At 48.5% G+C, this 24,012-nt stretch overlaps 1 protein-coding gene across 3 annotated transcripts in view; it reads right to left on the reverse strand.

Moving 5' to 3' along the window:
- The window catches only part of AREL1 (apoptosis resistant E3 ubiquitin protein ligase 1), a 40,936-nt gene that overhangs the window by 1,277 nt on the left and 15,647 nt on the right, over positions 1 to 24,012 (reverse strand). The window contains exons 12-22 of one of the 3 annotated variants that reach the window (XR_010374423.1): positions 22,352 to 22,427; positions 21,870 to 21,979; positions 21,156 to 21,335; positions 20,881 to 21,006; positions 20,554 to 20,683; positions 20,416 to 20,474; positions 20,152 to 20,241; positions 19,002 to 19,177; positions 17,764 to 18,814; positions 13,122 to 14,275; positions 6,683 to 6,812 (exon numbers count right to left, since the gene is read on the reverse strand). Coding sequence is in view for 1 of the 3 variants with exons in the window: in XM_064460380.1 (XP_064316450.1) it covers positions 18,712 to 18,814; positions 19,002 to 19,177; positions 20,152 to 20,241; positions 20,416 to 20,474; positions 20,554 to 20,683; positions 20,881 to 21,006; positions 21,156 to 21,335; positions 21,870 to 21,979; positions 22,352 to 22,427 (1,050 nt within the window). In the remaining 2 variants the exon portion in view is untranslated. Of the gene's footprint in view, positions 1 to 6,682; positions 6,813 to 13,121; positions 14,276 to 15,637; positions 18,815 to 19,001; positions 19,178 to 20,151; positions 20,242 to 20,415; positions 20,475 to 20,553; positions 20,684 to 20,880; positions 21,007 to 21,155; positions 21,336 to 21,869; positions 21,980 to 22,351; positions 22,428 to 24,012 lie in introns of those variants that run through there. The other 2 variants (XR_010374424.1, XM_064460380.1) reach the window with 2 other exon arrangements.

Consider the following 24,012-nt stretch of genomic DNA (forward strand, 5'->3'; position numbering starts at 1 on the left):
AGGATTACAGACATGGTACTCATGATTTTCCTGCTCTCCCAGAACTGTGTTTGGAGCTCAGGGCAGAAGCAGAGATGATATAAGCCTTCTCTCTCTGCTGATGATTACCTCTGTCTCCGTGCCAAACTCTGGCACGCGCTTTCAGGCCATGCCTCTGCCTTCCCCTCTTTCAGCCGGGCTGAGCAGGCAAGGCAGCCTTGCACAGCTCAAGCATGCAGCAGTGCCAACAGCCCGGGTGGCTGCCTGCACTCCCTTGAGGCTGACAAGCCCTGACAGCAGGGGTGGTGGCCAAGAAGGCAGCTGGCACTGCAGATGCAGGAGACACCCTCTCCTCCTTCTTCTCTCCCAGAGCCTGGCCCTGTGCATCCCTGAACCAGGGGGATCATGTTCTGGAGGGTGGAATAGCTGAAGGAGGTGGGGAGCTCCCAATGCTCCTGGAGAACATCCCCATAGCAGCATCAGGCCAGAACCACCTGCTACAAAGCTGTGTGAGCAAGGCTGATCTACAGGCAACTCCTGCCGCAGATGAGCGGGAGGAAGGCAGGCAGAGAGGGGTACAGAGCAGGAAAGGTACTTGGCACAAGCCAGGAATGCAATCTGTGATCAAATGGAAATGAAGCAACAGCATGAGCTTGCCTTATGCCCACCAGAAAGAATACGGGGATGCTGAAGACTCCTGGCTGAACACAGAGCACGGCCAGGGCCACTCCAGGTGCAGGAGAAAATGCTGTCTGTGGGGGCCCCTCTCAATGCTACTTTCACCTCTTGTTCTATGAAGGGATGGGACTGACACAGCCCTTGGCTTTCCTCAGCACTGCCCCAGCCTGAGTTACCCCTGCCTTGTTGCCCACTTTCAACAAAGGCAGCCGCTCCTATGGCATGTGCTATCTACCTTGCTGCTCTCAGTCAGGCTCTGCTTTCCTGCAAGCTTGGCCATCCATCTCAACATCACTGATAAAGCCTTCAGGCTGCACAAATTGCCCAGTGGTACCAGTGGAGCTAAAATCCTATGTGAGAGCAGGTTTGGGGGCAGGAAGGGATAGGCCAGCAGCATGGCTCCCATCTCTGAGCCTGAAGGCACCATGGGTATCTACGGCGGTGTAGTATCAGCACCTTGCACCCTGCCTCATCCCTACCATCCACAGGCTTCCTGCCAGCCTGCACCCAGGGCTGGCTCTCCCCCCTGCCCCAGAGGCAGCCCACCACTGCCACCTGTCCTCTCACTGGGACTGCACTTCTCCCCAGCACAGCTTTCAGGAGTCAGATCCAAGCCCAGCAGCAGGACATCACCCCCAGCCCAGGGGCACATTGCTTTTCAGGCCAAAGGCACACAAAGTCTGGCCCAAGGAAGCAGCTGCCCCATTTCAGGTTCCCCCAACAATGCCAGTCAGGAGCTGCTGTGACCTGCAGTGCCTCCCAGACCCCAGAGCTGCTGGAGAGGTTGAAGCAAATCTCAGAAAATATCACAGCAGCTGGTGGCCAGCTCTAGCCCTGTGCTTCCTCACCAGGACAGATCAGCCAAGGATGGTGCACCCCACAGATGCATCCTGGTTGCCCATACAACCAGGGCAGCCTCTCCTGAGATGGCTCCAGTGCTGCTAAGCAGAGGCTGGGGATTGAAGGATATTCTGGCATGCCCCCTTCTTCCCTCGCAGTCTGACTCTGGATTGCCATGAACTACAGCTGACCTACAGCTCTCTGCCTCACCTGTCCCTGCCCCAGTATCCATATCCTATATGGCACCAGCCCCTTGGCCCCTGCCCAGCTCAAGCCTCCAGCTGGCTTTGGGGCCACTGCTAGAAACATTATAGCACACCTGTTCTTCAGATGAGGGTTTACAGCCAAGGCTAGCACATCTGGATTGTAAAATAGACATTTGGAAGTTTATCAACATGTTTCCAAACAGTCTGGGTATGGCAGAGAATCTGTCTCAATGCTTTAGTGGAGGAAGCAGCTGGGCTGGAGAGACAGTTCAGTGCCCTTCTCACAGCCTGTGTAGGCAGGGCCAAGCCCCCCCCACACATACACACCCCAGAAACCAAACTGCCTCTTCCTGACTCTAGTGGTCCAGGAAGCCGTGTCAGCAAGGCTCTAGGAGGAAAATGGGGAAGTGAAATCCAGTGCCCTTCCCACCCCAGACCTGCTGACACAGCTGCACCGAGCTTAGACTTGAGCCAAACATCTCCCAGAAACACCGCCTGCTCAGAAAATTGGTTGGGAATCTGCACCATATGCGCTGGGGGTGGGAGAACTGACTCCATCAGCTCGGTCCTGTGCAAAGCTCAGCCGCCAACAGCCTTCAGGACTTTCGCTCTCAGCAAAGTCCTGATCAGCAGCAGCATCAAGCTGCCACTAATGGGTTTGTCAGCACCAAGCAGATCTAAAGGAGGAACGTGGCCCGCTGCCCTGAGTTGTTTCATGTGCACAGTCCCTCTCATCGTATTAGTTTCTCAGATGTGCAGCTCTCACGCCCGTGCTAACAACAGACCTCCCACGCAAGCGTTCAGTAACATACTCTGATTTTGGTTTCTTCCCAGCCATTCCTCGCCAACAGAAACACAGCTGATACTTTGGGGTGTGAGTGACACAGAGGCAAGAGACACAGAAGACCTGTAAACCTGATGGAGCAGGAGGTAGCTCTGCCCTCAGCATGCAGGAGAGCTTTGGTAACATGGTGGTGGTTGCTTCCCACAATATCTTCAGATGGCATAGGTCTAAGTTCACAGCAGTTGATTAACAATCCTTCTGATAGTAAAGCAATGCTAGATACAGATGTGCTCTCCAAAACTTCTCCTCCCCTCATTCTCACCCCACAATAGCCTGGCTGGCAGCTGGCAGGGTCTCCTCTCCTTCCATTTCGCCAGTCCACTTGCAGGTGAAGGCAATGCTCCTGTCCTGCCATGCTATGCTCTCATCACCTCTGGAGGAGAGACCGCTCCGCTAATCCAGTAGCTGAGCATTGTACAAATATCTACAGGAATTGGCAAAAGTGGCCCAAAAGGAGACACCTCTTTCAAGCTGGACCAGTCTCTTCATTTCTCTGCAATGCCGTAGACTGTAAGTGTATTTATACCTATTTTACAGCCCTTTGGAGGCTTGGGCAGGCCTGGATTCTTTCATCAGCTCTACCTGAGTGAATCTCTTCCCTCTGTAACCCACATGCTTTTCTTAATATTGAACTACCTCTTTAGAGGCACTAATTCAAAGTAGTTCCAAGCTCAGAGCATTCAGTGGAAGAGACTGGGGAAGGACAAGGGTGTAAAGGTCAGGGCTAGCACCAAACCTTCAAACACTGTACTTGCAGTGTTGGAGAAGCAAATGCATTTCTATAGTGCTTTGCACTCAGCCAGATTCTTAGTCCTTATGTATCTGTTTCAAAAGCCTGGTGCCAAGGCTGCAGAGCTCCCAAAAAAATCCTGAGGAGGCTGCAGCCTTACTGCAACTCCAGTTGCAGACTTAGGTGAATGTGTGGAAGATTATCAGCATAGAGAGACCTGACAAATTCTAAACAGAGCCCATGACAATGGGGCCAGGGCACTGCCCCAAGGTGCCGATGCTGGGACCTGAGTTCAGTCCTGGCTCTGACGTAGGCTGCTTCTATGATCTCAGATGAATCACCTAGCTTCAGCCCTCAGGTACGAAGTGGAGAAGAGACCACTCTAAATGCCCACTCTGTGTTTCTTGGTTGGTTCTTGCTTGGTTCTCTGGCGCCAGAGCGAGCCACATTACATAGAACAAAGGGCATACTGTAGGAGAAAAATGTCTGAACTAATGCAAGAGCTGTACCCACACCACTGCTTAAAGAAAACAAGCAGGTTTAGCTGCACCTTCCACTGAGCACTTATAACATTGTATTAAGTCTATGCTAGGGCCAAGTTTGTTATGGACTACTTCTGTCACAGGACCTGGAGAACCTGCAAAGGAGCTAGTAGCAATTCAGGATGAAAGGCACTGTAAGACAGAACAGAGGAGAATGGGCTGGAAAATAAGGATAGAAAGGGGATTCAAAACATCATTTGGACCTTACCAAGCCAATTCCCCCCATGCATCTGGATGTGCCAGTGGGCTCATCTGCCCAGACCATCCCAGACAGTGCATTTTTACCATCAAAGGAAGCAACACAGCTTTGTGTTTCTTAGTAAATTGAGCTGGTCACCTCTGATCTTCCAGGTCACTGGGTCTGCTGTTGTTTCCTCCCCCCCGAGCCTAAATCTGACCCCCACCCCAGGCCCTTCCTCCTGAAGGCAGGCAGGTGTTGCTCATGATAGCCAGCACTTTGTTCAGCAGCTGAGCCAACACTTCCTCCCAAGAGAGTGTAACTCCGCAGAGGCAAAGGTCAAGTGTGCTCTTCCCAAAGCTGAGGATTTGCCTTTGCCACTTAATCCAAGCTGAGATCTCACAGCCAGCACAGACCTTCTCCTGAGGCTGGGAACGACTTTGTGGGCAGTGGAAGGAGTGCCCCTGGGGCACAGGTACAAGGGGAGAAACTGAACATCTGCCCTTCACTACAAGCCTTCAGGGCACCAACAAGGAGGCAGCTAGAAAAACAAACCCCTAGCAGATACTTCATTGCTATTTTGTGAAATAACCCTGCCCTTGCCCCCACCAGTTCAGGCCTAATGCCACAGATGGCCAAGTGGCTGTTGGTGCTTAATTTCCACATTGCTTTGCAGCCCTACCTCTTTTAGGGAGGAGTGAAAGCAAGCCAGCTTCACCACTGCAGTGCCCGGAGGCAGCAGCTCAGATAGCTTCCAACAGCACCCAGGAGCACTCCTATTCTGCAGGGCTCACCCACAGCCCTGAAAGGAGCAGTGTGGGCAAGGGAGTGGTGAAGGATCCCATCAATCTTATTTCAGAGTGGAGGTGAGGAGGAAATGGGTTCCTAATGTGCTCACCTCAGCCAGCCATGAGCCTCCTGGCTGTGGCCAAGCAAGCAGGTGGCCCTGGCAGCAGAGAGCATCCCCTGGTGCTCTCCCACACAATCACAGACTGGTTGAGGTGGGATGGGACCTCTGGAGATGGTCCCATCCAGCCCCCTGGCTCAGGCCAAGATGTTCAGGGCTGCATCTGGTTGGGTTTTTGAACCCCACTGAGGATGGAGGCTCCACAATCTCCCTGGGCAGCCTGCTCCAGTGTCACCCACTCTGATCTGACCTCTAACACAGGCGGCCATCAGCCACCTTTGCTGCAATGGGTTTGGTCACCACTGGAGGAACTGGGGGGTGCCTCTCTTGGGGATGTGACACCCATGGACCTGCACAATGCTGCACTTCCTGGCTCCAGTCCCCAAGGGGCTCCCTCAACCCCAAAGTTAAAGGGCTGTGTTCAAGAGACTAAGCCCAGAGCAAAATGGGGGTGTCTCCCTCACTCACACTGACCATACAAACAGCAATAGTGGATCTGGCCCTTGTTGTTTCCCTCCATTTTTTGCATTTTCTTCAAGGCAACTGAAGAAGCATTTGGGGGGTGGGGGGAGGACACGGGACACGGACATAATTTGGTAGGAAGACTTCCTCCTTTCAGAGTCGATTGCCTCCAAGACTGAGGAGGACTAACCCTACAGTCCTTCCATAAACACCAGATGCCCCCACAACCATCCCCCCTCCACCAGCTCTGCAGTCAGAGTGGATCCATGAGGATCGCAGGCCCACAAGCCTGTTTGCACAGATCTGTGCCATTTTACTTCCTGGTACTTTTCTGGTTCTCATTATCTCTGCAGAGCTGATGACACTTAGACATTTCATCTCCCTGGGGCTTTTACTGGCACCTTAAGCTTGATTTATGTAACACAGCCATGGCCGTCCTGATCACCCACACTCACCTCTGGCTTGTTAACACCCTGCTGGCCATGGACCCCTCCCCTCCCACCGGCAGATCTGAACCAGGCTGAAACTCTGCACCCACCAGAATTAAAGCCTTGGCAGCTTCCTCCTTCTATCCCTTTCCCTCTCATTCATTGCTGGTCATCAATCACAGCAGCCTCTTGCCACAGGGGACCTGCCTCCACAGACCCAGACCTGCCCCTGCAGCTGCCAGGCAAAATCCCAAGGGCAGGCACTGAACAAGGGCAAACCCAATTAGCAGTTGTTGGGTAATGCTACCAGTAACCTTAGCCTGGTCATTAACCCCAGCTGCTCAGAGGGCATCACCAGCTCAGGGTCCCTCCCCAGCCCGGTGGGATGCTTCTGGCAGAGGAAGGGGCCTCTTCCCCTTCTGCTCTTGCTAGAAACCAGTTCAGAAACACAACAGTTTGGGATCTAAACAGCTCTTAACACTTATCACTGCCTGTCCCCAGAGGCAAATCTAAATCCAAAGTACAGCTACAACACATGTATATCTGTTTGCAACACCTCATTGGAGGAATTAAAGAGTGGCAATGATACTGTACTTGGGACATGATGACAACTACTGCCATCAAGCCAAACAAGACCGAGGCCAAAGCTGGTCCAGCCTACTAAATGGTGCTAGAGCTTCAGGCTGGGCATGGTACCAAACATTACAGTGGAGCCCCTCTACGTGGCCCCTAGACATCTTTGCATTTGCAGGCCTGGCGACCTTTCCAAGCTTCTCTCCACCATCCTGCTATCCCTTTTCAGGCTGTTTCTTGCTCCTTGTCCACACTGCCTGCACAAGCTATTTTGCAGGAGGAAAAGTTGCCTCTCATGAACTGTCTGCATCATACCTAATGCAAGGGCTGGGTGAACCGCCTCTGCAAGGCAAACCTTCCACTTCTGTGTTGTACTTGGATGCATCTGTCTTGCTTGTGTTATGGGAAGGGCCTGTGTTCTGTCCACGTCAACAACTGCTGTCACCTGGAGAGGAAGGATAACAGCACTGAACACCATAACCTGGATACCCCGCACATTCCCTCCAAGACCTTTGTAGTGCTCATATCTAGCCAGGCCTGCTGGGGAGGAGGATTGAATGAGGGCAGCTGGACAGGAGCCCTGCAAGCCAGCCAGGCCTCCACATACTGGCCACAAAATCTGCATCTGAAGCCGCTAACAAATGAGGTGAAGGAAAAGTCTGGAACAGGGACCAAGTCTGCTCATGGTTTGAGTCCTGACTCCAGAGCAGCTGGTGCAGCCTGGTGGGTGATACACAACTCAGCTGTCCTGAACACCCTTGCTAAGCTGAAACTTCCTCCACCATGGGCCAAGAGCACCCTTCCACCTCCTTGAATTCCTGCAGTCTGGTAGAATGACAAGGAAAAGGCCCTCTGCCCCCCTCCCAAAGCAGACTTTATGCATCCAGGGTGCAAGGAGGGGTGCAGTCAAGAGGCTTGCTGGCCAAAGTGGTTTGCAGTGATTCACCACATCTGAACAGCCCCTGATCCCCAAACTCATAGGCTCCAAGACCCCATCAAAACATTATCTAGAGGACAAGCAGTCCTCAGCTTTCACTGTGCTTTGAGCTCCCCTTGTAACACAGGTGCCCCTTCGCACTCTGCTTGTGGAGCTGGGGCAGGCTGTCTTCCAGCTGGATGCCATCCAGACCTTCCACCAACGTCCAGAGAAGGGAGCAGGAGGTGCTTGGAGGGGTGGAAGAAGCAACATGGAAGCAAAGGCTCAGGGGTTAAGTGGCACTGCAAGAACCCAACGTCTGTGGGTTTTGGGATGAGAGGTACCGTGGGGTCAAACCTTTCTATTGCTACATCTTTGGAGAATTCCCTCTTTCAATCTGCCTCCCCACCATCTGCTGAGGCGACTGCAGGGGAGAGGAGGTTTGCAAGGGTCACTTTTAGGCCAAAGCAGATGGAAAGGACCTGCTGCAAGCATTTTACTAGAAATGGGCCAGACAGCTGCAACATGCCCCCCGGCTCCCCAGCCCTGCCAACAGCTCACTGGATCATCCAGCACATGGAGAGTACCAGGGCAATAGGAGCTGGCTCACAACTGCACACACTGCCCTGGAGGCTCGCTTGCAATGATGAAGGGTCTGCAGCTGGACAAAGGAGTGAATTAACAAGCTGTTTAAGTCCTTCATCAGGGGCCTGAACAAACAGATGCTGCCAGGAGCTGGTCTCTCCCCCTCCTGGGGACCATCCTTCTGGTCAGAGATGGGTTTTCACAGAGTTCCCCGAGGGGAAAAAACAGCAGCACCTTTGCTACACAGAGCTCCAGGGCCTTCTCCTCCCCCTGTGCCTTTGAACCTACTCCAGACATCTCAGCCCCACAGCCCTCCAAACCTGGCCTGCTGTGGACCTAATTAACTCCCTTGTTCATTTACAGTCTTTTGTCACTAAAGCAATTTGGAACAGAGGCAGCAGATCCTTGTGTGTGCTCACATGGACTCTACTGCTCCTTTTGGTCTGCTTGGGAAGCCCTCTTCTGCCCACCAAGGGTGCCTACAGTCCCACTCTGCAGCCAACCACTTCAGGATCGGCCAACGTGAGCACACTGCCTCCCTGTTTCCAGCAAGCTCCCTTAGCACCTTTGCAGCCATCAGAAAACACCAGCCTTCTCAGGGCATGAGACCTTTGAATTCAAGCAAGAAAGTTTGCCTGGATTATGAACCGCACCCTAACCCTATCTCCCTTGCTAGCACCAAAACACCCCTCGGGGTTTCTCATCACTCCCTTTTGTTTGCATGCTTGCTCATGCACATACACATGCTCAGAAGTTTCCACCTCAGACACTAGGCCTGGCAGTGATGATGCCACACTAGTTTCTCCCCCTGTTGGTACCCACTCAGGTTTGCACAGAGCCAGATGGATTTAAGAGGAACGTGACCCCACTGCTCTTTTACCTACCACCCCGCCATGCTTCCTCTTCCTGGCACCACAAGGATGGAGAGCAACAGGGCCCTTTCGCAGGGGGATGCCTGGGCAGGATTATCTCAGGGATCCTGGACCAAACAGGCAGCTCCTCAGTGTTTGGAAACCTCCCTTGCCTTTGTTCCTTGGCTTTCCATGACTGGGGGAAGGGATCCCAATGAACATGTTTGCGCTGTTCTTCTTAATAGGGTGTTGTGTAACACAGAGGGAAGTGACTACACCATGGACCCCAGCTGAGAACAGAGACTTTAATCCTGCTGCCCAGGGAAAACTTGGAAAAAATATCTACATCTGTTCTGTTGCATTAGGCTCATGGCTCAGAGGCTGACAGCTGACCCTGGCTGCTCATGATGCCAATGTACAGCCCCTGCCAAACAGTGCCAGGGTAAATTACCATGACTGAGTAGAAAGGCAAAAGGCAGCCAGAGAAAACTGAGGAGGGAGCTCTGCCTGCGCAGGTTTCTGGAGAAGGGAGAAGGCCAAGCCAGAATGCATCAGGGCACTTTGTCATCTCTACTGCCACACTGGCAAACAGAACAGAGAAGGAGTGACAGCGGAAAAGAACAGGGCAGGAGATGAGACACAAGGAGAGGGAGGAAGGTGGAGAGGCAAAGAAGAAACCACAGCTGCATCTACCTCTTCATGGGGCTCACCAAGGATGGGCCTTAGGAGACAACCCCCCTCCTCCTCATCTAACCTGTGCTAGGCTGAGGCCATGGAGGAAGAAAAGGTGCTTTTGTATCTACAGGCAGGATTCATGGCTTGAGAAGAGTATGGGACAGATTTTGGCCTCCCAGAGTAGTGCACACACTCCCTGCCATGAGTCTGCCAGCTCTAGAACATGTAAGAACACAGTTGAGGGACTTCCTGACCCAGCACCACAACACAGCTCTGTTCCAGGCTCAGGCTTTTTTATCACCTCACATCCATCCAACAGCTCAGAGAGGATTATAAAGGAAATTAGCTATCCAGGGAACAGAACACTACAGAAATTTGGCTATTAGCAGACACCTAGATGCTCTGGAAACAGGTCAAAGACTTCTCATTGTATTCAGCAGGGCTCTACATTGATACACCCACTAGGAACATGGTAGGTATTGCACTGGGACCTCAGGGCACGAGGGAGAGCCCCTTCTCTGTACAGTCCCTCTACAGGCACAGCAAGATGCTGAGGGGGGCCCTCCCATAGATGGGAGAGGGTTTCTGAAAAGCCATTAACACCCAGTTCTGTGAAGGATCTGCCTGTTCCTTATTCAAATATTAAATTGGCTCAACTCGAATTAGCATAACACCTATGACAGGATTAAAGCAGATACTGCCTTGCCCTTCCTGCCTAGGACCACCAGCTGCCAAACACTCCTCCAGGTCAGCATCCTGCACAGGACAGTGGCTAGCTTCAAAAGAAGCAGAAAGAAAGTTCCTTTCTAACTCCTGTCTGTCAGAGGCAGGCTTTGTCCCTCAAGCAGGAAGGTTTGTTTGCTTTAAATCTTATTTAACCATGGATGTTTTCATTGTCCACATCCATGTCTCACACTTTTATCCACCCTTAGGAGGACAGGGAGGGAAGCTCTTGCTTTCCTCAGTCCATCTGTAAAGCAGACAGCTTTGAATAACCACGTGCTTCTTGCCTTTCCATCCCTGCTGGCTGTTGCTTCAACCTTGTTTGACAAGACAAAGGGATCAGGAGGCGCTGTGTGTTTCTTCTCCATCCTTCAGCCTTTTACAAACTTCTACTTCAACACCACAGCCTTGTATTAGACTCCAGTACTATCTGTCTCCACAGACTACCTTTTCATACAATCCTAAACCTCCAGTGCTGAACTCAACACTTGAGAAGCAGGGATCCTGCTGAGAAATGCAGCCAGAGAGATGCCTTGTAAGCCATAACCATTTCTGCACTAGAACTTAAAGATGCCTCTTGGGTCCACCACCACCAGTGCCATTATTTTTCCTCCCCTGTTACTGTTTGACCTGGTGCCTTTCGCTCTGCTCCTGGGAGCAGATCTGTCAGGGTCAGAGCCCCAGGCCTGCGCCCACACGGCAGCACCAAGTGCATTACACCTCACTGATGTGTTTGGTATGCGGCTCCTCTGAAACCCTGCCACTTTGCACTTAAATCTCAGCTCAGCCCTGCTCAGGAGGAAGAACCGGAGGAGCCGATGCACAGCAGAGCCAACTCCTAGAAAGTCATTCCCAGAGTACCTTCCAAAGCCACTTCCAACAGGCCACTGACACCACTAACTGCAAAGTGCGAAGTCAGCTGGGCCAAGCCAGCTCTACTGAAACAACAACCCGATGCAGTGTCCAAGGCAGGCACTGCCTGTGCAGGGACCACTTCAGGGCAGTTGTGCCCCGAGGGTGCTAACAGGGTCCTTTTTCACTCCTGTCCCTGGAGCTACTGCAACATTCCAGTCACCTACTGCAACTCATCCAAGCTCATGTCAACTTCCACTCCCCCAGGCTCTCTGGAAAGGCTAGTGGTGGCTGCAGTTAATAAAAAGAGTCCATTGAGTTATAATGAGCCCTAAAAAGAGAATATCAGCTCTCTTTGTGCATAAGCTCAATTCTGCTTTCCTGGCCCATGCATTACAACTCCCTCTCCCCTGGCAAACCGATGACTAATCTGTGTCTCAAAGCCTGAGGGAATATATCTAATCTGGTTAGTGTAACTGCTGTGGTTTGTTCATATTAAGCACATTATTCTTACTAAGCTATTTGTTCCAAGTCTCCTGAGAGAGTATGCTGCAGGTTAATAATACATATGTAAATCCAACTTCATTTCAGGCATTTTAAATATGTTGCCTGCTGGAAAACAAAAGGGCAAGGGGGAATGGTGCAAGAGAGACTTGTGCCAAACCAGGGCATTCTTCCTAGATGCTCACTTCTCATACACTCCAGTTTGGGGAGTCAGAAGCACAGCAAGACAATGCCAGCAAACCTGTTTGCTAGACTAAGAGGTCTGCTGAACAACAAAAAAAAAACACCAACCAAAACAAAAAACACCCCCCCACACACACAAAAAATACCCAGACAACACTAACTCAACCTGCAGGGTTTCAGAAGAGAGCTGAAGTTGGCCACTCTTAGACCTGACCAGCTCAAATTGACTATCGGACCCCCTCTGGTGGCCAACCAGCCAGTCACCTTCTGTCGGCAGAACAGGGCTGCCGCATAGCTACCTGTCCCTGCACAGCAGCACCCTGAGCACCCCTCAGCCCTGCATCCCCTTGAGCATCCGTCAGCCCGGGGCAGCAGAGCTCTGCTTGGAGGACTGCCGAGTCAGGGAGCATGGCAGACGTGGGCACCAGGGCAGATACTGTGAAAGTCTTTAAAAAAGGAGAGGATTCATTATCAGAACAGCCAGCATCTGCCCAGCCCCTCCAACTTGAAAGCCTTAGGGCTATCGACAGCTAGGCCCTTGATTTTTCAATGGCAACACTGTGTCGCTCAAGGAGCCCCCATCTTGAAACAGGGCCCCATTGTGCAAGCAGCTATACAACATCAGACACCGAGAGACTGTCTGCTCTTTGGGATGGGGAATGAGATGGAGAGAAAAGGCAGAAGATGAACAGGAAGAGAACACACAGAAGGAAACAAAACAACACTGGTCAGTGTAAGAGATAGCAGCCCAGTGAGCTGCTCTCAACGGGTGAGGACATGCAGCAGAAAGGTAACAGTGCAATGTCTTACTAGAAGACACCAAGGTGGCATTTTTGTACTATAATATTTAGTTTCAACAGCAACTACAATTGTTAACAGTATATTGCTTGTTGTTCCCAAGATGAAAAGTCCTAGGAGAGGGAAGGCTGCATAATGCTGCTCCCTGCCCAGTCATAGACAAGGGAGAAGGGGCTGCCAGTTGTCCCTAAGTAGGAGTCTAAGTCTGTTCTACACCAGCAATAGAGGCCTCCGCAAATCTGAGCTAGCCTCAAAACTGCAAATCACTACCCCAGCCAAACCTGAACCCCCTGGAGCTGGTTCCATCATCCTCTAAGAGGACTGCAGAGAAGTGTATTTCCCTGCGTTTCTTTACCCACTGCCATAAATGACACTATCTCATCTTGAGGCAACCTCACACTTCAGCTACTGAAGCTCAGTAGAGTCCCAAGCAGCTGTTCCTGCTGGTAAGAGATGAGATTTCTGATTACTCAGAAAATTGCATCAGTTTACAGACCATCAGAATTATGTTACCATAAATCCCTAAATTAAGGGATGGGTATGGGCCAACACACTTCTCACAGCTTATCAGAGAATTGCCTCAAGAGGGAGAGAAGAATTTGGTTTTGACCACTACAGAGTCACTTCCCCCAAAACCACCCAAACTCAGAGTCTGGACTTCACATACCTCAGAGAAAACTCTGGAGCAGCCTTAGGCCAATTCCAGTTTCTCCATCCCTCTTGTAGTGCAAGATCTCTGCTTCCTTCGTCTGTGTTCATTGCAGCTTTATACCAAGGCGGGGAGGCTTGGCTCTCAGCTGCACTCCCCACTTCCAACCCTGTGTGCAATTGCCCACGCCTCAACACACTTTGTAGCACACCATCCCTGCAGAAGGGTAGCTGGGAAAGACTGATCGGGAATTTTGGGTGAACTTCAGCTACAGCTGTTTAGTTTTACTGGAAAAAAGTTATTGAAAATTATGTCTAAAAATGAACACATTCATGAAGTAACACCTCCCTCCTACAATCAAGTTTCATGCTCTGGAGAACAGAGATTAGGGTTTCTCAAGCATTCAGTTAAAAAAAACAAACAAACCCCTCCCAAAAAAACCCACACCACCACCACAAAAACCCAAACAAAAAAGGAAGGAGTTTAAGAGGAAGATTCTAAAGCCTCAGATTCTGCACTGTAAGGCTGAAGCCAAGACAGGCTGAGGTTCTGGTGGACTTTGCTGTTTCCCATAAGTGTTTTCCTTTCATAGTTCCCATAATCACATGTTCAAACATTTTATGCTGTCATGTGCCAGGTCAGGCAGACACAAGATGGTAGCAGAACAGCCAAAACCATATAAAACAGTAATTCACTATGGGAACCACGAGTTACAGCCTGGTCCAACTGACCAACTCAGCCATAACACTATGAAAGCAAGAAGAAATCTTATCCAAATCAAGGGTTTTCTCATTCAGGTATCTAAAGAAATTATTCTCCATAGTTCTACAATTGAGACAAACAGAGAAACTGAATGCACAAAAATCCAGTTTCCCAAGCAGCACATCTTGACACATCTCAGGTCAAGTGGCCCCGTATCGAATCAAGGATCCTAAGGCATCAGGCAACTCCTAGCTATTGCTGGAGACACAAACTGGAGCATGTAGGATTTCATCATGAAGTGTGTGGGTATGATTTCTCTCCCAGTCCCAAGTCCATGCCAGGTGCGGTGCCAGGACAAATGGAGGCTGTGGAGTCAGCAATAGGTCACTGTCACCACTCCCTCTCCAAGACATCACAAGAAACCGGTGACCAGAACGGACAATGTGGGCAGCCAGATGATATCATGCATCCTGTAAAGAGAGGCAGAAACTTTAGAACCTACTTCATGTTAAAGTAATCTGACAAGCTGAGCTCTCTCCTTCAGACCCAGAGAAGACTGTATTTCTGAAAACTCCAGCCTCAACTTGGCCCCCTTCCCATAAGTAATACTGGTCACGGCATGTAAAGACATGCCCACATGGTTTGCTGTGTATCATTTTGCTCATGCCAGGTTTGCTGACAAAGTCACCCACCTTTCAGTGCCCTGACCTCAACTCCAGCAGCTTTAGACTCACAACCTCTGTGTTTTCCATGGGACACTGGAACTTCTGTTTCTGAATTCTTCCCAATGCTCACCACTGCTTTATCTAACCTCTGTCTTCCCTCAGTCCAACATAAGACAACTTTCTTCCCACAGAGCTTCTAAATACCATGACCCAGCACAATGCTACAGAGGCAATCCCTGAGACTCACATATGCTGCTTGCTCTTTTCTTTACTAGTGCTCATGGCTTGAAAGCCAGAATCAAGGCTAAATGCTGGTTTCATAATATGTGAGAACATCTTAGTTATATGGTGGAATACAGGCAGCCAATGCTATGCTGGCTGAAGATGGGCTAAACCTTTGTACAGCCCAGGAAACTGTTTTCATCATTTTACAGGCAGCAATGCTAATGAACGCAGACTCATGTTGCAGAATCTTCTCAAGTTTTAAAGTTATTATTTTAATCTTTAAGGTACAAAAAAAAAAAAGTCCAAAGAAAACCAGTGATAAATTGAATGCTTTTCGTCAGAGCTGGGGAACATCTCAAGCCCAGAGAATCACAGAATTGGATATTGTCCCTGAAGGCAACAAGCTGTCAACTTACCAATTATTCTATTGTTTGTTAGCAGACACTTGCAGGTACATTGTTTCCACCCTGCAATCCGAAAGCATTTTGTACAACTTTAAAAGGTGCAAACGCCCCTTCTTCTGGCTTCATCTAACCCTCTTGGCATTACAGTGAAGCACAAACAGTACCAATACCTGCATCTCAGAGTCAGGTAATACACAGCAAGATGAAAAAGTAATTGCTCCAACTGCATTATTAATTTACATGAGTCCTTAAAATATTTTCTGGCATTAGCAGCTGCTTCAGCCCATTTTCCAGCCTACTGCAGAGAGACCTCACAGTAGCCTGTGAGCCCCAGGCCAGAGTCCTGCCTCTTCAAGAAGTTCAGAGGTCCTGGGATCAGCCAGGCATCCTGAAAGGCTGCAGGTGGAGAACCTTCCTCTCCCCCCTGCAGCAGACCTCAGTGAGACACCCAAAGACCTGGAGAGGCCCCTTGCCCACAGACAGCACGAAACAGTTTGATTCCCTCTGTACAGCCCTGAAAGAATGCTGAGCTAAGAAGGCAGCATTTTTAAAATACTTTATTTATTATACAAACTATTTACAAAATGAGCTACTACAACCACAGGCTTCCAAATTTTGGCTGAACTCTGCCAGAAATTCACCAGAGGCAACTAGGATTTGACCTGTATCATCCACAGCTCCTAGTTTCTAAAAACATGCAACATGGCCTGCAGGTGCAGGCTGAAGCCAGCACCTCAAAGCAGCTTCAGGAAACAGAGAACCTGTTTGAGATGATACCAGGATCCTCAAGATTTCTACAGAAGGGCCTCTATTAAGTGGGAATAAATAAAGGGTAAAAAGAAAAGTAACGAGCCTCTGCCAGAAGTAACATACAGTATAGGTGACCAAAGCACATCCCCATTGCCAGTGTTAAGGGCAGCATAAAAAGTGACTGCACTGGGAAAGGGTATAAAGCTAGAGACAAGTTTAGAAACATTGTGATAGATCTCAGAAGCACGGGACCAGCTAGGGGCTTGTGAAAACAATGGGGATGGGTTTAGTTGACCAAGAGCACCCATCACAGTTCTGACTGCACTTGTGTTAAGAAGAGAGTCCTTGGCATCTGTACAGCTGCTGGGAAGCATGTGGTGCTGGCTGCAATGCAACGAGAAGCATTTAGGAGCTCTTTCCAGCAGACAAAAACGGCCCAGTGTCCAACTACTTCATCCTCAGAATAAAAAAAGTCCAGCTCAAGAGAAGAAGGGAGAAGATTCCTGAGGAAGATGTCACTGGCAGAGCTGGCCCATAGCTACAAGGCTAGAAACATCCTCACTAGGTGAGACTGCAAGACAAGGCTGCAACGTGGGAACAGCACCAAGCTATGCCTCCCAACAACCAGGAGTAAAGCCGAGCACTGCCTCCTCCTCTCGGTTTCTGGAGAAAGCAGTGAAGTGGTGGCATGGAGAACACAGGAGCTGTAACTCTACTGACCATGGAAGCCATCTGCAGTGTATATAAAATGGTACCATACTCTCCACCCAAAGGAGGTCAGGACCTTGCAGAATGAAGCCTGCACTAAAAAAGGGAGAGCAGCCACTACTAAAGTGATCTGTCAGAGCACAACAGTGGCAACTCTTAAGCTGGCAGCCTCCCAGTACCTTGGTGCCAGTGAGGGAATGAATTCACAAGGCAAATAAATCCCCCTGAGTAGTCCCAATGCTCAGCTGGCTTTTTGGCACCAAAATGGCTTTTTTTTTTTTTCTGTACACAAGTAACACACTGAGCCCAAGAATGGCTAAGATGCTGCCTTAAAAATATTTTCTAGATGTAGAATGTTTCCCCCAAAGTCCCAGTCAGTTCAACTAAGCTATACTGGAAAAGCACACACAGTTATCTTAAAATATCCATACCATGCAGAAGTCTGTCTGGATCAGCTTGAGGACAGCAGATGGGGGCTGAAGAGAATGATGCGACTTCTTATCTAATAAGAGTGCTCTAAAATTAGCTCAGGGATGCCAGTCTGAGACTCCATTCTGGAAGAAATCCAGCAATTCCATAATCCAGTCAAAGCTTACATTGCAGGTAGTACCAATGCAGGTTTCTCACACTTTTGACTCCTGACCTGAACTGTCTAAAGGACTGTAGAAAACTTAAACATCTTGAATTCTGCTTCACTGAAGAACTCGGCAAGATTCCCATATTCCCCTTCCCTTTATTTCCCTGGGAAGGGCTGAATGGACTGCCAGCAACAATACACCCCAATTGTAAGCTTACTTCTCATGCTGGTCTGCCCACTCCTCTCCCCACAAGCCAGACAATGGTGAGTGCAAGCTGTTGAGTGATCACTTGAGCGAAGGTCTAGTTAACATTTTGTGCTGAGAAGCCAGCAGCACTGAATGGAACAGGAGGAAAGGAGAGCTGAGGAAAGAAGGTAGGAAGATTGGGAGGAGAGAAAGCCAGCTGCTCTGCAGGCACCAGCACCCCTCTGGAAACGCTGCCTGAAATGCAGTAGAGAGAGAGAAGGCTCAGGCTGCTGCATGATAGAGGTAGAAGCCAAGACCCTGTGGGATGCTGGGGTGGAGGTACCACGTTCTGCCTAGTACTGTCACCCCAACAACAAACGCAAGCTCAGTGCACACTGTAGCTCTGTACTGACCTGTCACTGTTACTACATAACATACATACCCTGAAGGTGAATGTGGAATAGGCATTGGTGCTCAGCATTGAGGGATCACACTCATGCCCGTACTCTCTCTCCTGAAGAAGGGAAAAGAAGGCAAGGGCATGGGACAGCTTCCTGTGCAACGTCAACTGTCAGAAACATTCAATGGAGGAGAAACTCCTCTTCCAGTTAATTTGCAGAGGCTCATTACCAGCCACTGCTGGAGAAGGACGCTTCTGCTGCTGGACCCTGGCGGAGGTAGTACAGGATCACTGTCAGGGTCAGCGCTTGTGCTCCGATGAGATTGCACTCCCCATTGGGTTACTCCCTCCAGTGGATACTGCCCATTTTTCTCTGTGGCACAGGCGACAGCAGCATCCACAGCAAGATGGAGAAAGAATCAGAAACCCTTCTGGGTCAGGTGTGAGAGGATGCACAACCCTATACTCTTCATGACTCAGATGAGCTATCAGGGAGCATCACTGGGGGAGTTGAGCCAAGGGGGAGTTGAGCCAAGACATGTAAAGTTACTAAGGCTTCCTGTGAGCCAGGTTTCCAGCAGAGCTCCATGCTGATCTTCCCTCTTCCAGAGAGCTACAATAACAGCAGCTCAGTAGAGCTCCTGCACCTCACTAGCTTCTGCTTATGAACTTCATCTTCTCCCAGAAGGATGGGTGTACAGGGTACAGGGAAATCAAGTGCAATATCTCCTTGATGAATGCACCACAGTCCTTTTGCTGTTTCACATTGAACCAAAGGGAGAATGAGGGAAAGGGAAAAGATGAGCTCTTGATGACATATTTGGGACACGGAAAGGCCACGTGACATCTTCTAGATGACAAATTCCTTTACATGGAGTCTTTGCTCTGCCTCCATTGCCCATGTGAAGGAAAGGAGAACAAGCAGAGGATTGAACCTGGGTCTTGCCACAAAGAGCCAGGAGGCTAAGTCATCTCCTGGAACGGGGAAAATCACAGCATGCCAAAGCCCTCACAACCCTCGCTGATAGCTAGCTGCAGCATCTTGTGCACTTCTTCATAGGAGTCATAAGTAGGGAGGCACAGCTGGTTAAAACTGTAAAACAAAAGAAAAATTCCATTCAGACTAGATCTGAGAGGGGACCATCCCCATCCGCTGCTCTTAGATGGGTTGACATGAGCATTACATACATTACATGTTAAACTCTGCTTGCCCACCACAACTAGCTGGTGTCATTCCCAAAAGCACAATGCAGAAAGTCCTGCCACCCCAGGATACTTGCCAAGTGTGGGCTGTCGGCAAAGTACTGTGAGTTGGAGCTGCAATGATCTGGAAAGATGGACAGAGTGCAGCAAACCCTCCTGGGGGCAACTGAGAGGAACCAGTTGTGAACTGCAAGAGCCTGGCGAGCTCTTCCTGCGTGAAGCTGGAAACCACAGTCCAAAACCACCTCATGACCTGTTAGGAAACAGGATAGGTAAAGCCGGGGCAGCCAAGCAAAACAAATAAGCAGTTGCAAGACCACCCTGCAAGTAGTGCTCTACTAACAGTCAGAATGTCTTTTGTTTTACCAGGGTGACACATAGAGGCAAGTATTACATAGTTTCTTCTTATCAGTTAAGAGATGTCCCACGCTATTACCTCCCACCAGTCCCTTCCTTTAAAGCAGAAAGGCTTCTGCTCTCACCACAGAGATTTTATTTTTAGAAATACCTGCATAGGAAATGAGGTAGGATTACAATGCAGAAGCTCATTTGCTTCTTGCACTATGCTAGTCTCTTGCTTTTTCACATCCTCTGGTACTTTTGCAGGAAGGTGGAACCATCCCAGTGTTCACAGCTTGAAGCTTGTGCTCCCAATCTCTTTTCATCTTGGGTGTTTTGGCAGCTTCCATTATTTTTCTAAATTAAGCTGCTACCATTCCCATACTGCTCCCACTGGGAAAGGCAGGGAGGGATGGGAACAATTACAGGGTACAAAATTAGGCTACTACATCAGTAGCCTTTACCACAGCACTGAATCCCAAACGCTCCATGTGGGCTGCAATCATGATCTTCGAGCATCCCTTAGAGAGAAGTACATCACCATGAATGTCTTCAGTAGCAATAATTCCCACCAATTCCTCCTGATTCCCTGCTGAATTGTTCTTAATTAGTGCTTTGTTGGATTTTGTTAAGACTACCACTGATGCTGATTTTTTCCTGCTAGTAACCGACCAAACATCATCTCTAGTCAGCCAGGCTGAAGGATATTACTAGGGGAAACATTATTTCATAATGCATGCAGTCCTACTCGAGACCCCTGAATCTTGCAGTTTGTCCTTCTGGAAGCCTCACTTCCAACCAAGAAATCTCTTCCCAGTACAAGCTGTCTTCTGCTGTAGTTGGGATAACTGGTTTCAGAAAGCAGGAGGGAGAACCCCTTTCACTTACCTTCTCACGGAAGTGCCAAGATCCTCCTACCACTACAGCATGTGCCTTGAAGTCACAGACACTGATATCTCCAGTACCGCACATCAGCAACTGAAAGGCAAAAGGCTGCAGTCAGAAAGTCAGGAGGTCAGGAAACAAGGCACCAGCTGCTGTGCAAATTACAGATGTTTAAAATAAACGCTTTGGCTTTATTCAAGATCCAGAAAGCACTAGTCAGAGAGGAGGGGAAGTAAGGATAGCAACACTTAGGGAGGCAGCAATTACCTCAAGCTCATTCTCATCAAAAATAGCCAGGAGATTCTCAGGAACTAACTCGTTAAGACCTGGAAGAGAAGAGCAGCAAGTGCTATCATACCCTGGGACACGAAGGCAGAAGGGAGCGGGGAGTAGACATCATGTTACCTTTCAGGAAGTGATCCACCTCCTCCCTAACCTGATTGGCCAGCCTGTACTGCGCAAGCAGATTTAGATACAAGATTTTGTTCTCATTGGTCACTGGTACTTGAGCCCCTCCTGTCACCAGTTCCACCACCTGGAAACAGGAGAACACCTGACGTTGAGTGTGACCAGCAGCATTCCCCAGACCTGTACTCCCAACCAGAATAAACACAAGCAAGGAGCTACTGCCCAGAGTAATCTCAATTTTCTGGGGCACATAGAGTTCTCAGCCTCCCCTGCTACAGGCAGAAGGGGTTAAACTGTCCCACCTTCAGGAACTGCCTCCCTCACCTTCTCCAGTTGTCCAGTTTTGCTATACTTCTCTTCAGCAAAGACCAGATCCATCTCACTCACATCATTGTTCAGTATGAAACAAACTTTGGATTTATAGAATTCTGGGTCATCTGTTTCAAAGTACTGGTGAAAGAAAAAGAAGGCAGGGACACAGAGGGAAGAAACAAAACACCACACATTATTAACCAGGACTCTGGATCTGCTTCTACTACATCAATGTTCAACCTCTCCCCAGACCAATACAGGCTTCAGACAAGGCTGGGAAGCTTTACCTTGTAATGCATACGAAGTCCTATGATCTGAGCCAGGAAGGATCGGGTAAAGCGAGCTCGAACCAGTTGTTTGTAAGCACCTCCCAGAGATGATTCATACAGACACTTTCCTACTAGGCGGCCTGCAAATTCATACAGTTTGAGTCGTAAATATGTGGGACGCCCTGGATTTGGATGCACCTGCGAAGAGGAAGCAAAATGAAATATCCAAGTACCAGACAAGGCTAGCACAAATAGCCAGTATGAGACCAGTTCAAGTCACTGCATCACTCCGGCTGCCCCAGGAGCTTTAGTGTAATATCCACAAAGCCAAGCAATAGAAATAAAAGGTCTGAGCTTGCCTAGGAAGAACACAAAATGTTTCACATGCACAGGCCAGAAACTGTATGAGAGCAGAAATGGATCCTGAAACATTCAGACCCAACAAAACCTCCAGACACTCTGATGCCACCTCCTCTTGCCCAGAAATCCAGCCTTCCCTGCTGACTGGCCACCCCCTGCTGTTCATCTGACAGTTCTTTGACACTTCAGTGGGTTAAGACCATTAAGCAAAGCTTTGAGAAAGGCACTGGAAGGGACTGTGCAGGCAAGCTAAAGAATGACAGGGTTAAAGAATAAAAGTTGCACTTAATGAATTTAGCAGCAGCGTTGTTTAATCAGCAGCATGCCAATGCACACAGTTCTGTGCATTTAGTATAGGAACTGCAGACTCACCAAGGCCTGGTTGTTATCACTAAAGCGGGTAAAGAGTTGACTGGTGGTATCAAATAACGCCTTACAGATGAGCTCAAACCACTCTCTGCGTGGACCTCCCCAGTCCAGCGCTACAAGACAAAACAAGCTTGGTCATCCATAGGTCATCAGTTCAAGAGCTTCATGCATGCTGCTCAGTATTACCTGTCACGGGAGCTCATTGCAGTGAACAGCTCCATAGTGAAAAAGCAGTAGGCAGGAATTCCAGAATTCTACATTCTGCTCCCAAACCTAGTCCTAATATTTTTTATTTGGGCCTCAGGTCCCTATGTAAAGTAGGGATAGAATAGCACCAGCAGGATAATTCACTAACATCTGTGAAAAAGTGAAAGGGCTGGAAAGCCAGAAATGATAGACATACAAGACAGCAGAATTTCAGACTAAAACTACTCCATCATCATTCCTTCCACTTCCTCTTCAAATGTATTCAGAGGATTACTCACCTTCTTCATCCTGAAAAATCACTTCAAAGTTTTTGCTCCAGTCAGAAACAGAAAAATTTCGTGTGGCTTTAAAAGACTGAAAAAAAAAAAAAAAGGAAAATAGCAATAGCTGTTACTGCTTGGCACCCAGTAACCAATACGCAATTCCGCACATGTGGATGGGCAATTTAAGCAACAAAAAAACCCCAAACAGTCTAGTACTCTAAAGTATAAAACTAAGAATTAGGAACTCCTAAGGTCTAATTCTTATTTGTCCAAAGCCAAAGAACCAATTCCTCATTTTCTATTATAAGGCACATTATCCACGTAAATACAGCTCATCTTAAAACCAGCATGAGGTCTTAGCACAGCACAGATGTAACCCTCTCAAGGTTGCAGTACAGTATTGTTTAAAGTATTAAACTGCCTGTGGGAAGGAGCAATTTCTGTAAAGCACTGTCAGCCCACGAGTTAGATTTTAAAAAGGAACATTTCAGAGAGCATTAGAAAATAGCTCGAAGGGTTTACTGAGTTCATACTTAAAGCAAGTCACGATGCAAAAAAGTAACAAAATACTTCAAGTGTCTAGAACTTCCTGTGTCCCAATTCTGGATTAAATTAAAGAAAGTTTAAAAATCTGCACAGCAGTCCTCAAACAGGTAACTTTGCCTTAGCTTATCTTCAAATAGGTTAAAGCATCATGCTAGTTACACCTCTGGGCTAAACACATTGGTCACATCCATTGTGCCCATCAACCTTGGACACTAAAGCTTACAATTATTATTATTATTATGGCACTGTATTTTGTCTTACTAGGCTGTAACACCAGTGGTCATGACAGTGCAGGAATTTCCAAAATAGTGGGAAAAAGTAGTCATGGAAATACTCTTTAGAAGTGAAGTCATTTTGTAGCAAGCTATTAACTGAAACACAATCTTATAAACACTGCAGAAAATATTCCAAAACACAGATTTGATGAGTGTAAATCAAGGGAAATCCCAGCCCCTCCTGCTTTCCCCAGAAATATTTTTTTCCATCTTTATAACATTGCTGTTGTGAGACACATGTGGAAAGAATAAGTCAGGATAACTGCCTGCCCTGCATAACGGACATTCTAAATACTGTTTAAGAACTGTATTATACGAATTACTCTTTCTTACGTTCGATTTCAGAAACACATCAGTTCAGGTCAGCATCGGTGAAGGCTTAATTCAAGGAACTGAATTCCTACCTACAGAATATTTTGTCATCACGCTGAACCACTACTAGAAGCCTGTCAATGCAAGAGTTTCATGCACGCAGCTCAGTAACACCTGACTCAACAGCTTATCTCACTAAATAGCTCTGTACCAGAAAAAACAGTAGGTAAAGATTCAAGAGCTCTAGGTTCTGCTCCCAAATCTGGTCCAGGTAGAGAGTCTCTCTCCAGGCCTCAGGCTCCAATGTGAAGTGGGGACAGAACAGCACCAGCAGATTTCCTGCTTTTACAGGCTATGCATGCATTTACCCTAAACATCTCACATGGCTTGATTTACTCTGTGATAAGTTCCTTAAACATTTATCAGAGGTGAAGTTTCCCAGTTACTTAAGAAATTGATCTTACTGACTGGAAAGAAGGAACACAGCATTCCACGCAATATCAAAACTGAACACAGAGGAACTACCTTGAGAATTTTTTTTTT

Source organism: Phalacrocorax carbo, chromosome 9 (assembly GCF_963921805.1).
Source record: "Phalacrocorax carbo chromosome 9, bPhaCar2.1, whole genome shotgun sequence".
Classification (NCBI taxonomy): domain Eukaryota; kingdom Metazoa; phylum Chordata; class Aves; order Suliformes; family Phalacrocoracidae; genus Phalacrocorax; species Phalacrocorax carbo.